At 43.8% G+C, this 13,035-nt stretch overlaps 1 protein-coding gene across 1 annotated transcript; it reads left to right on the forward strand.

Moving 5' to 3' along the window:
- The first annotated feature begins 483 nt into the window (after positions 1–483).
- LOC148811308 (uncharacterized) lies at positions 484–9,676 on the forward strand. Its single transcript, XM_088908785.1, has 2 exons — positions 484–1,267; positions 8,333–9,676. The coding sequence occupies exons 1-2, from the start codon at positions 880–882 to the stop codon at positions 9,619–9,621; spliced, it is 1,677 nt and encodes a 558-aa protein (XP_088764911.1). The 5' UTR covers positions 484–879; the 3' UTR covers positions 9,622–9,676.
- The last annotated feature ends 3,359 nt before the right edge of the window (positions 9,677–13,035 follow it).

Here is a 13,035-nt window from a genome sequence, read left to right on the forward strand (position 1 = left end):
TTTGTTCTCCTCCCCACCCCACCCCCCCTCCGACGGCAGGCGGAGCGACGCGCCGGTTGAAGTATTCTCGGTCGCATTTAATGGAAACGTCAGCTCAAAGATTTGGTTCAAACCACCAAATGGAGACGGGCATGCCGAGAAGCGGACCCTGCTGATGCGGGATTAACGCTAGGATGATAGAAACATATTTTGAACAAAAGTGGGTGGGAAAGAAAGATTCCAGATAAACGTATTTGAACATATTACTTATGTTCTACAATAAACCGCTTCCTTGAAAATATGGTACATAATTATGTCCTTGAAGGTGCAGCATGTGGAAATAAATTTGCAATCATACTTAATTCAGACATGAGCAGTGTAGCTCCTCCTGACTAGGTGGCGCTAGCAGGTAAAGTGAGTGTCAAATCAGGTTAGAGAATATCCTCTTTCTCAGCTCCTCTCTTTGGTTGTTTTGAATTTGCTGCAGGTCCACTGAATGTCGTCATCATGCTGCGCGGAAGGGCAGCCATTTCAGCTCATGGAATGTGATTAGATCTGCTGCTTTAGATGAATAGTAAATAATAATAATAACATCACTTTATTAACCCTTTACAATTTCTTGCATTAGGAATTATCTTTTCGCATACCCCAGCTTGCTCTCCATGAGACACACAGACAGGGAGAGAGCCTGGACTCAGAGCGCAGCGTCTGCCATTGTACGGCGCCCCTCGAGCAGTTGGGGTTAAGGGCCTTGCTCAGGAGCCCAATGGAATAGGATTCCTCTGCCGGCTGCGGGATTTGAACCGGCAACCTTCCAGCCACAGGCGCAGTGTTTTTCAACTGTTGAAAGCGTGACCCTGTTTTGCTGTATATCTGTGCAGTCTGCAGGTCAGCAAGAAGATGGCGAATTGCCTGTTAATTCTGCAAACCGAGCTTCACTCTTTCATGGAGGTTTTGCTCAAATCGATCGTGTATGAAGTGTCAGAAATTTTCCGAAACAAGATGTCTGACTCTGAGGACGATTTTCAAGACAAACTGCGCAGCATCTCCCGGATTCTGGTGAGACGGGCCGTGTATAAAATCACCCAGTGTGTGGAAGACAGTGTCGGAAGTGAAATGGCGCAACTGAAGAAGGAAAACGAGAGCCTGAAGTGGAGATTGCAGTTGTGGGAGAAGGAGTCGGGAACAGGAGGAGATCAGGCGCAGACAGATCATGTTGGACACACGCTTCCCTGTGAAGTCACTGCAGAAATAAAAGCAGAAATGGACACGAAACTGGAGCTGTCAGGTCAGTGTAGTGAGTTGTATGAAGTCAGTGTGTTTAAAAACAGTGTCTTTAACTTCCTAACTGGTGAGAATATAGTGCAGAGTTGCAGAGTGTAGTGGGAAAGATTTGCGTGATATAGCAACGGGATTTTTTACTGAACTGAACTTTTACTTTTACTGAAACTGAACTCCCGTTGTCCGGTTATGGTGCTGAAAACATCTGTAATACAGTTAAGGGTGGTTCGTTCACACTGACTCATATTTTAGGTTTTAATCGGGCACGTCGTTCAGTAACTGAAACAAAATAAATGAATTAGTACAATGTTTAGACCCTCGCTATAGAAACGCGATCTCTCCGCCAAACGTTTTTCCAGCGCTTTAAGATTTACAAAAGCAAAGAAAAATCTGGAAATATTTTTCCTTGCTGTAAACCATGAATTGTTAAACAAGATTTAAAAGGTCGAGCGTCCACAGATATTTGCAGGCTGCGCTGCATTTCACAAATTTTACATATCTTGTCTTTAACTGCTATAGTAGGTTAAATGGTGTAATTATCATAAATATATAGTGTTATCAATTTATTTATTTTTTCTTAGCATAACCACGTAATGACGTAAAGTCATGGGATTTTGGCATATTGAAAATTGTAATTTCTGAATATGAGCTTTTAACTAGTCCTTCTCTATAACACACCAGCAGCTGAGGTTAAAATCTTCTCGATTTTTCGCTTCTAGATCAAACAGATGCTGGCCCATTTTTAACAGTGTTAACCAACTTTAAGCAACGGAAATGGGCTTCCCGTTCATCTTACTTTTCAAAATAAAGGCTCCGTTAAAACGGTTACAAAAAAAAGGAAAACGTGAAGTTACATTTCTAACAATACAAAAAGTTGAGCATCCTCAAAATTGGGTTTAATGTGATATAAAGTACCACAGTGAATATAAAAGTACTGTTCTTCAGTAATGTTTGCATCCATGCAAGTGTTATTGCTGTTTTTAGATTTCCAGTGCAGTGCTAGACAGGGAAAAGTCTAATTCTTGACTAAATAAAAAATTGTGCTTCTCCAAAAATGTCTGAAATCAATTGTATAGACATATAACTAATAGCAAACCACAATGGTTTAATCAGATTAGTGTCTTTGCAAGTGTTGCTGCTGTTTATAGACCACTTCCTGTTTTCAGGATCTGACCAGTTACCTGCTGGTCAGGAAGGAGACTTGCGCCTGTCTAGCACTGCACTGCACTCTGCCAGTCTGAACTCTGCACTGTTCCAGTCCCTTTATCCAGTACAGGGTCACAGGAGAGCTGGAGCCTATCTCAGCAGGCAGCTGGTACAAGGCAGGATACACCCTGGATGGGACATCAGTCCATTGCAGAGCAGCCACAGACTCACACCCACAGCCTAAAATCACTGTAATAATATTATTAACAACATTCATCATTATGAGTGTCATGGTGGCACAGGTCTCAGCATCGCTGCTTCAAGAGTTGGAGCCCTGGGTTTAATCCCAGGCCTGGGGTGCTCTCTAATTTTTGCATGTTCTCTCCGTGTTCACGTAGGTTTCCTCCAGGTAAGTGTGTCTGTGTGCCTAGTGATAGACTGGCTTCCCATCCAGGGTGTACCCTGCCATACGACTGTTGCTTGCAGGATGAAGTGAATATCGGGGTGTCTCCAATGCTGTGTACTGGTCTGTCTGGGAGCTATAAAAACACTGGAACCTCCAGGAACCTATGTCTGTGGATTGGGAAGGAACAGTTTTCCCAGGATTGCCTCTTGGTGTTTTTGTGCTGCACTGTCTGTCCAGTGTTGTCTGTCCTTATTGATGAGTTGACTGCAAACACTGAAGTGTCCAGTGTTCTCTTTCTGACCTCTTTGGATTAAGCACACAGCAAAATGTATATTAGCCTTCTAGAGAGACAGTCATCTCAGTTAAATTCACTGTATTTGCCGTGAATCAGATTCAGATCATTTGTGAGTTTTGATCTTTGTTTTTGTTTGGGTCTTAAGTTAATATGATGCAGTTTTCAAATTTGAACTTGGACATGGTTATTAAAACACTTTGCTGGTCATTGATGATAATTGCTGCTGTCAGTAGAGGTATGTTATTCCAACAGTGCTTTATGTACAATGGGTATAGAAAGTCACTACCCCCTCTCAAAATGTTCACCTTTTGTTGCCAAAAAGAAGACAAATAAAATCAGACTTATTTACAGTTTGTACCTTGCAACATCCAAGTGAAAATAGAAAGCAAAATTTCTGAAAATAAAAAGTACAATAACTGGGTTGGATAAGAGAACACCCCCTGAGTTAATACTTGATGGAAGCACCTTTTTGCTTGACTTTCAGCCTTGAGTCTGTTTGGATACACCTCTACCAACTTTGCATAAGTAGAGGGAGGAATATTTGCCCATTCCTCCCTGCTGAATCGTTCAGGCGCAGTCAAACTGTGTGGTGACTATTGATGGACTGCTCTCTTCGAGTCATTCTAAATAATAATATAATAATAATAAACTTTATTTTATATAGCGCCTTTAAAGGTGGCTTCTCAAAGCGCTTTACAGGATGACAACAATAAATAAAAAGAATACACAAGATAAAACACAATTACAATATACAGAGGAGACATGGATGGTGGTACTAAGAAAAGCAGAGGGGTGAAGAATGGAACCAGTTAAGTAAAGGCTTTTCTAAAGAAGAGGGTTTTGAGTCTGGATTTGAAGGAGTTTAGAGAAGGTGACTCTCTGATATCCTTGGGGAGAGAGTTCCAGAGCTTGGGGGCATAACAGGAGAAGGCCAGGTCTCCCATACAATGTAGACAGGCTTGGGGGACAGTAAGGAGAGCAGAATTAGAAGAGCGAAGGTTGCGAGATGGGGAATAGGGCGATAATAGTTCAGACAGGTACTGAGGTGCCAAGCCATGCAGAGCCTTATAAGTGAGCATGAGGATTTTAAAGTCTACATGGAATTTAACTGGAAGCCAGTGCAAGGACTCCAGGATAGGAGTAATGTGAACACTTGCACTAGACCTGGTCAGGATTCTGGCTGCTAAATTTAGGACATACTGCAGTTTGTTCAGAGTAGATTTAGATACCCCAGCAAGTAGAGCATTACAGTAGTCAATTCGAGAGAATACAAATGTGTTGATCAGCTTTTCAGCCACAGTTAATGATAGCATAGGGCATAGTCTAGCGATATTTCTAAGGTGAAATAAAGATGTTTTGACAGTATGGTGAACATGTGGGTCGAATGTGAGGGTGATTGCAGGGTGGTTGGCCAGCAGCCATATCACCCTGCAACTCACAACTGGCAACCCACTGAAGCTAAGCTGGTGTGAGCCTGGTCAGTACCTGGATGGGAGACCTCCTGGGAAAAACTAAGGTTGCTACTGGAAGAGGTGTTAAGTGGGGCCAGCAGTGGGCACTCATCCTGCGGTCCATGTGGGTCCTAATTCCCCAGTATAGTGACGGGGACACTATACTGTAAACAGGCACCATCCTTCGGATGAGACGTAAAACCGAGGTCCTGACTCTCTGTGGTCTTTAAAAATCCCAGGTTGTTTCTCGAAAAGAGTAGGGGTGTAACCCCGGCGTCCTGGCCAAATTTCCCATTGGCCCTTACCAATCATGGCCTCCTAATAATCCCCCTCTATGAATTGGCTACATTGCTTTGCTCCCCTCCCACTGATAGCTGATGTGTGGTGAGTTTTCTGGTGCACTATGGGTGCCGTCACATCATCCAGGTGGATGCTGCACATTGGTGGTGGTGGAGGATCCCCATTACCTGTAAAGTGCTTTGAGAGGAGTGTCCAGAAAAGCGCTATATAAGTGTAAGCTATTATTATTATTATTAATGTTAAGCCAGAATTGAATATAACCCCAAGGTTTTTCAATTTTGATTGAAGCTCAAGTACAGAGCCATCTACAGATAGGGTTACAGGACTGGCTTTACGAAGTTGATGGGGGGGTGCCAATATGCATGACTTCAGTCTTGTCGCAGTTAAGATGAAGGAAGTTTTGAGTCATCCAAATTATTATGTCAGAGATGCAATTAGATAGAATAGAGACAGCCACATCAGTGTCAGGTTTGGTATGGATGTATATTTGAGTATCGTTAGCGTAAAAATGAAAGCTGAGGCCATGTGATCTTAAAAGCTGGCCAAGTGGGAACATGTAAATGCTGAAGAGCAAGGGGCCCAGTATTGAGCCCTGAGGAACACCAGACTTAAGACCAATTTCAGACCTTTACCCATTAAGAGAGACAAAGTGACAGCGATCAGTGAGGTAAGATTTGAACCATTTGAGAGCAGTGTCAGAAACTCCAAACACAGTCTCAAGACGAGAAAGTAAGATGTTATGGTCAACAGTGTCAAAAGCAGCACTGAGATCAAGAAGGATGAGTATAGAAAGAAAACTAGAATCAGAAGCTATTAGAAGATCGTTGGTGACTTTGACCAGGGAAGTTTCTGTGCTGTGAAGTTGACGGAAGCCAGATTGGAGGGGTTCGAAAAGGTTGTTTGTCATGAGGTGGTTATATAACTGAAGTGTGACAGCACGTTCTAGAATTTTAGCAAGAAAGGGTAAGTTGGAGATGGGGCGAAAATTGTTAAAATTGTCGAGAGCCATATTTGGCTTTTTTGGTACGGGGGTAATGGCAGCAGTTTTGAGGACCGTTGGTACAGTGCCAGTGCTCATGGATTCATGTATAATATTGAGGACAATGGGAAAGAGAGAAGAGAAACAGGACTGAAATAAAGAGGTGGGAATGGGATCTAAAATAGATGTGGTGGGTTTCATGTGTGTAACTAGTTTATTGACGGATGCTGAGTCAAGAAGAGAGAAGCTGGAGAGAAGGGAACCAGAGAAGTTGGATGAGGAGGGAGGAGGTATGGAAATAATATGCGTAGTGGAGAGAATGTGATGCCGGATGTTGTCAATCTTAGAACTAAAGAAATCTAAGAATGTGTTGCGAAGTTGTGATGAGGCAGGTAATGTGATGGGGCAGTTTGGCTTGAGCAGTCTGTTGATGGTGGAGAAAAGATGTCTGGGGTTGTTTTGGTGATTTTCAATGATGTGAGAGAAGTAGGTGGATCTAGCAGACTCTATAGTAACCTTGTATTCAGATAAGTAATCTCTCCAAGCCTGATAATGTACATTTAGGCCAGAAAGACGCCACCTACGCTCAAGTTTGCGAGAGGCTGCCTTCATGGATCGCAGCTGGTCATTGTACCAGGGGGCAGGGCGAGAGAAAGAGATGGTTCAAATTTTTAAAGGAGCAAAGGTATCGAGGGTAGATAAAAGAGCACTGTCAAGTAACTGTATTTTGTCCTCTAGAGGGTCAGAGGAAGAGAAACAAGATAAGGAAGACAGAACAGAATTTGCAAACCTTAGGTGATCAATTGATCGCCAGTTGTGGAAGTTTACAGAGCATGGGGGGGAGGTGTTAGAAACAGGTAATTCCAGATTGAAGAGAATGGCTAAGTGGTCAGAGAGGCCTAGATCAAGGGGAGAGCAGTGGGAGACAAAACAGTCATTTGCAATAATTAAATCTAAGGTGTGTCCTTTGTTATGTGTAGGGGTACAAACAAACTGAGTAAGATCAAAGCATCCCAATAGAGAAAGGAAGTCTTTAGCCAGACTGGAAGACCTTGAATCGATGTGTATATTAAAGTCCCCTAGAATTTCGATGATTTTCGATGGGATTTAAGTGGGGGCTCTGACAAGGTCACTCAAGGACATTCACTTTCCTGTCCTTCAGCCACTGTACGGTTGCTTTGGCGGTGTGCTTTGGGTCATCATCATGTTGAAAGGTGAACCATCTTCCCATTTTCAACTTCCTGGATGAAGGCTGCAGGTTTTCTTCAAGAATCTGCCTGTTATTTGCACCATCCATCTTCCCTTCTATCCTGACAAGTGCCCCAGTCCCAGCTGAACAGAAACACCCCCATAACAGGATGCTGCCACCACCGTGCTTTACTGTAGGAATGGTGATCTTTGGATGGTAAGATGTATTGTGTTTTTTTTTCAGACATACCATTTTGCATTGCGGCCAAAGCGTTCGATTTTGGTCTTATTTGGCCACAGAATCTTTAAGGTGCTTTTTAGCAAAACATAAATGAGACTTGATGTGACATTTTTAAGGAGTGGCTTTTTTCTTGCCTTCCTTCTATACAGGCCAGATTTGTGGAGCTTTTGTGATATTGTTGTCACATGCACACGAATGACCAGTCTTTGACATAAATGCCTGTAGCTCCTTCAAAGTTGCCATCGGCCTCCTGGTAGCCTCTCTGATCAGTCTCCTTCTTGCTCGGTAATCCAGTTTGGAGGGACGGCCTGATCTAGTTAAAGTCTGGGTGATGCCATACGTCTTCCACTTCCTAATGATAGTCTTGACTGTGCTCCATGGGATACTTAAAGCCTTTGAAATCTTTTTATACCCATGTCCTGGCTTGTGCCTTTCTACACCTTTATCTCAAAGTTCTTTTGAAAGCACCTTTCCTCCCATAGTCCATTCTTAGCTTTGAAATGCACCTCCAACCAGTAGAATCCTCTAGAAACAGCTGCTTTTATTCTGAACTTATCAAAATCACCACAATTGATCACAGGTGGGAGCCAATTAGTTTGTTGTGTGATCTGTAAGGTGATTGGTTAAACATGAGCAAGTTTACAAATGCAGTTGTAAGGGGGGTGTTCATATATCCAAATAAGGAATTTTACTGTTGGAATATTAATTACTTTTCAGAATGTTTTAGAATTTTATTTTCACTTGGCTAATGTGGGTTACTTTTTATTTTCAGAGTGTCATACAACAAAAGGTACTAAGTTTGAAAGGGAGTGGTGACTTTCTATACCCACTTTATGTGAAGAAAAGTTGTTAATCCTGAGTGTTATTTTTCAGTGTACATTTTTGTCTGTCTGTAAAAGTAAAAAGTAAATTTTGGGCTGTCTTTAGTACTCTTTACTTCTCCTTCTAAACGGTATAAATCCCTGTATCTTAAAGTTATGTCCTACTTTCTCTGTGCTGTTATTTGCCTTTGAATTCTACTCTCAGTCCATGTTAAAGGTCTTGTTCTCTTGTCCTGTGTTTTCAGGCTCAGAGGCCAGTACTCTCCCTGATACTAAGGAAAGGGCTGCTCTTGAACAGCAGCACAGTGAGGAGGAATGGAGCTTCAGTCTTATGCAGGAGACAGAGCTCACTGCTGCAGAAAGGAAAGAGAAACTCAGTGAGCAGCACACAGAGAGCAGACAGAGTGTGGAGGATCTGGGTTCTGTGCACATGATAAAGACAGAGCCTGAGAGTGAGACATCTGGACTCTTGGTATCTGATGATGTAAGAGACAGGTTTAATAATCTGGACACTAAAAATAGTAAACAAAGCTGTAATGAACTGGACTGCATCTCTGTACATGTGGTCAAAGAAGAACTGGATGAGTTTAAAGTCATAGGGCATGACATGGAGCCCCAGTTGATTGACCCTGCTGAGCAGCAGACTGATGTACCTAATGAAGAGAACAGTACTGAGTTACAGCTTACAGAGGAGAGTCAGTACAGGGAGGAACAACAGGGAGGCCCAGAGGACTTGATAATAATTAGGCTTTCTTCTGCAGAAATACAGAGACTGTCGGTGCAATCAAGTCAAATAAAAAGTCACCAGTGCACTCACAAGGGGGAGAGAACATTCAATTGTACTCTATGTGGGAAGTGTTTCAGTCGCTCAAACCATTTAAAAACTCACCAGCTTATTCACACAGGAGAGAAACCTTTCAGATGCAGTCAGTGTGGGAAGAGTTTTAGTCAGGCAAGTAATCTAGAAAGACACCAGCTTATTCACACAGGAGATAAACCATTTAAATGTAGTCAGTGTGGGAAGAGTTTTAGTTTGGCAAGCAAATTAAAAACCCACCAGCTTGTTCACACAGGAGAGAAACCCTTTAGCTGTATACAGTGTGGGAAGGGTTTTAATCATTTAAGCAATTTAAAAAGACACCAGCTTGTTCACACAGGAGAGAAACCTTTCAGCTGCAGTCAGTGTGGGAAGAGTTTTAATGGGTTAAGCCCTTTAAAAAGACACCAGCTTGTTCACACAGAAGACAAACCATTTAGCTGCAGTGAGTGTGGGAAGACATTTAATAAGTCAACCCTCTTAAAAAGACACCAGCTTGTTCACACAGGAGAGAAACCCTTCACCTGCAGTCAGTGTGGGAAGAGCTTTAGTCAGGCAGGGAGTTTAAAATCCCACCAGTTTATTCACACAGGAGAGAAGCCTTTCACCTGCAGTCAGTGTGGGAAGAGTTTTAGTCAGGCAAGCAGTTTAAGAACTCACCAACTTGTTCACACAGGAGAGAGACACAGGGTAAGCCAATACACAGAAGGTTTTTAATTATTAATGTACAGGAGCTGTACAATGATTTACTAATAAAAAAATCATTAAATCACTCTGTCTCCTTTCTAATCTATTGTGGCATGGCTAGATCATGAATTAAATGAGTGCCTTCAGTTTTTAACCTTTTAGCAAAACTCACAGTCATCTGTGTCTGTGCAGGTTTTAGATTTACAACACCCTCAACTTAAACCTGCATAATCAAATTAGCATTTGTAAATTGTTACACAAACTATTGTCCATGCAAGTGCAATCTCCAATATTCTCTAAATTCAACCATTGAATTTGTTTACACAGCAGTGAGACTTTAAAAATAGTTTAGGATTTATGAAAAAAATCTAGACATTCATTTAGGAAAGATATATTTCAAATTGTTTTTTTTCATTTAAATTGCCAGCAGTTACTCATGAACATCTAAAAATGTTTACCTTTTTGCCTTTAAATATTAACCAATATTAACAATTTTGGTTCAGTCTTCAAAACTGAGTACTTTCACAACACAAATGTGGGATTAACCCCTGCTTATTCTAAAATAATTTGAAACTCAGTTATACATGTATTTACAGTGTGTTTTTTTACTGTAGAATCTCTTAGTCTGTTATTTTCCTCTTGTTGTTACGGACACGGTCTATAGTCCGTCGGGTCTTGTAGTAGACTCTATGCGATGCGGTAAGAACTGGAGAAAACAGGAAGCGTGGTATGGGAAAACACACAGGGGTTTAATAGTGCACAAATAATAGTGACATTTCGTGAGACTGTGAGCGGGGGAGACAAAGAATGGCATCGAAATCCAAGCAGGTCCGAAGGTAGGTCGGGGCACCGTCCATGAGTTTTTCAGGGCCAGGGAATTGGGGAATCTTTAGAAGTATTTACCCTCCGCTTGGGTGAACCGTTTAAACATTGGAGGGCAGAAGAACTAGAGGGCTATATAAGCAGGGAGAACACTCTTCGTGAACAGTTTCTAGTGGGTCTGCGGCCAGGACCCCTACAGAAGGAACTACAGCGTCAAGCTCGAAGGGAGCCCGCCCTGACCCTCCAGGATTTGGCCCGAGAGGCACGGTTGCTTCAAGAGGAAGGCTGGGGGGGAGAATCTGAAGCTACAGCCAGTGCTGCAGTTACCACACTCCCCCTGGCCTCAAATAGACCTGCACCAGGACAGTTGGCAGATACCTTACGTACTGAGTTATGACTGGAGCTCCAGCAGCAGTTAGGCAACATAGAAAAAGTGCTACGGGGAGCAAGGGGAGGTCCTCCTGCAAACACTGAAAGACCCGTACACTCTGAGGCAGAGGTACGAGCTGTAAAAAACTACACACACGTCGAATTGAGAGGCCTGGATTGATTCCTTCCGTGAAGAAATTAGGCGAGAGCTAAGACACCAGGTAGCTGAACTTGGTCAGAATTTACGGGGAGAAATGTGAGGAGCTTTTTCTTCACTTCCTTCCAGGGCTCCACAGAGAAACCAACGCAGGGAACACCAACCAGGACCGGGAGCAGTACCTCGCAGACAAGCGCAGTGGGACAATTTAGGCCGCCCCATCTGTTTGCAGTGTGACCAGCCCGGAACATTTACAACACAACTGCCCCTTAAAACACACCGCTCAGCCACGGTAGAGCACATGGATGGGATGACAGAGGCAGAAACAGCTGAAGCAGTACCTGCCTTTGTAGGCCCTAGTGTGGAAGTGGAAGTGGATGGCATCGTGATCCCCTGCATGCTAGACACCGGCTCCCAGGTAACCTTGTTTAGCAAAAGTTTCTTCAAGAGATACCTGGGCTGCCGACTGCAAGGAAAGAAAAAGGACATTGAGTGGCTGCAGCTGTGGGCAGCCAATGGACTACAGATACCATATGTTGGGTATGCAGTAGCGGATTTCTGGGTTGGTGGTGTTTTGATTGCCACTAAGGGGATAGTTATTGTCGAAGACAATTGCTTAGGAACAGAGCAAGGAATACTTGGAATGAATGTGATCGGCCCCTTGTGGAAAGAATTAGGGGAAGGTTCCCCCTATTATCTTAAAACCTTCCAAGCCCGGGTCCCTCGGCACACTCGGGGTGAGTTGGAGAGGACATTCACCATATGCCAGCGGATGGGAGGCTGGAAAGAATCCGAAGGACGAATCGGGAAGGCCAGGCTGACACGACACATGAAAGTCCAGATTCCTCCAACCAGTGAAATGGTGGTGTTGGCCCGGGTGCCAGAGTGCTCCCAGCGGGAGAGTCGCTGCGTGTTAGTGGAACCTTTGGAGGAGGCAGTGGAGTGGCAGGTGGCTAGGTCTGTGGGCTGGACCAAGGACGGACGGGTCCCTGTGCGCATACGGAACCTACACCCATATCCCTTGGAACTCCCTTCATGACAGCCACTTGCGGAGGTGAGTAGGATTGCAGAAGATGATGTGTATGGTGATCAAGATGTCTTTTTACAGAGGTTATCCCCAGGGGTAGTAGAGGTGGGGGTGCGAAACACCCAGTGTGGAAAGGGTGAAACACTGCCTGCCCTTTCGATCCAAGGTGAAGAGCTGACGGCACCTCAACAACGATGACTGGACAAGCTTTTGGATAAGTGGGGAGAAGTATTCGCAGCCCATGATGAGGACTTTGGGAGGACAAACGCCGTCCTTCACCATATTCCAACTGGTTCAGCACCTCCAACCCGAGAAAGGTATCGTCCCATTCCCCCATCTCTATACTAGGAGTTGAGACAGTTGCTACATGGGATGTTGGAGAAAGGGGTTATTCGCGAGAGCAGTAGCCCATGGGCCACCCCAGTTGTCTTTGTAAAGAAGAAGGATGGGTCATGGATGTTTTGTTTGGACTACAGAAAATTGAATGCAGTGACCCATAAAGATGCTTTCCCACTTCCCCGCATTGAGGAGTCGTTGACAACACTGTCACAGGCAGAGTGGTACTCTACCTTTGACCTGGCCAGCGGATACTGGCAGGTGGAAGTTAGTGAACAGGACAGGGAAAAAACTGCCTTCACCACTCCACTGGGGCTGTACGAGTTTGAGCGTATGCCTTTTGGACTGTGTAATGCCCCTGCAACCTTTCAACCCCTGATGCAGCGCTGCCTCGGGCCAATGATAAATGAGTCACTACTGATATATCTAGATGATGTGATTGTGTACTAGCCCACCTTTGAGACTCACCTACAGCATCTGGAACAGGTGTTTGCAAAACTGAAGTAGCATGGTTTAAAACTACAGCCTCAGAAATGTGCTCTCTTTGGCAAAAAGGTAAAGTACCTGGGGCATGTGGTCAGTAAAGCTGGAGTTGAGACTGACCCTGAGAAAGTATCTGCGGTAGAAGATTGCCCGCGTCCTTTGACAGTACACCAGGTACGCTCATTTCTGGGTTTCGTGGGATATTACCGCAGATTTATCCCAAGGTTTTCAAAGATTGCAGCCCCATTGA

Source organism: Atractosteus spatula, assembly GCF_055471065.1.
Source record: "Atractosteus spatula isolate fAtrSpa1 chromosome 16 unlocalized genomic scaffold, fAtrSpa1.hap1 SUPER_16_unloc_1, whole genome shotgun sequence".
NCBI classification, from domain to species: Eukaryota; Metazoa; Chordata; class Actinopteri; order Semionotiformes; family Lepisosteidae; genus Atractosteus; species Atractosteus spatula.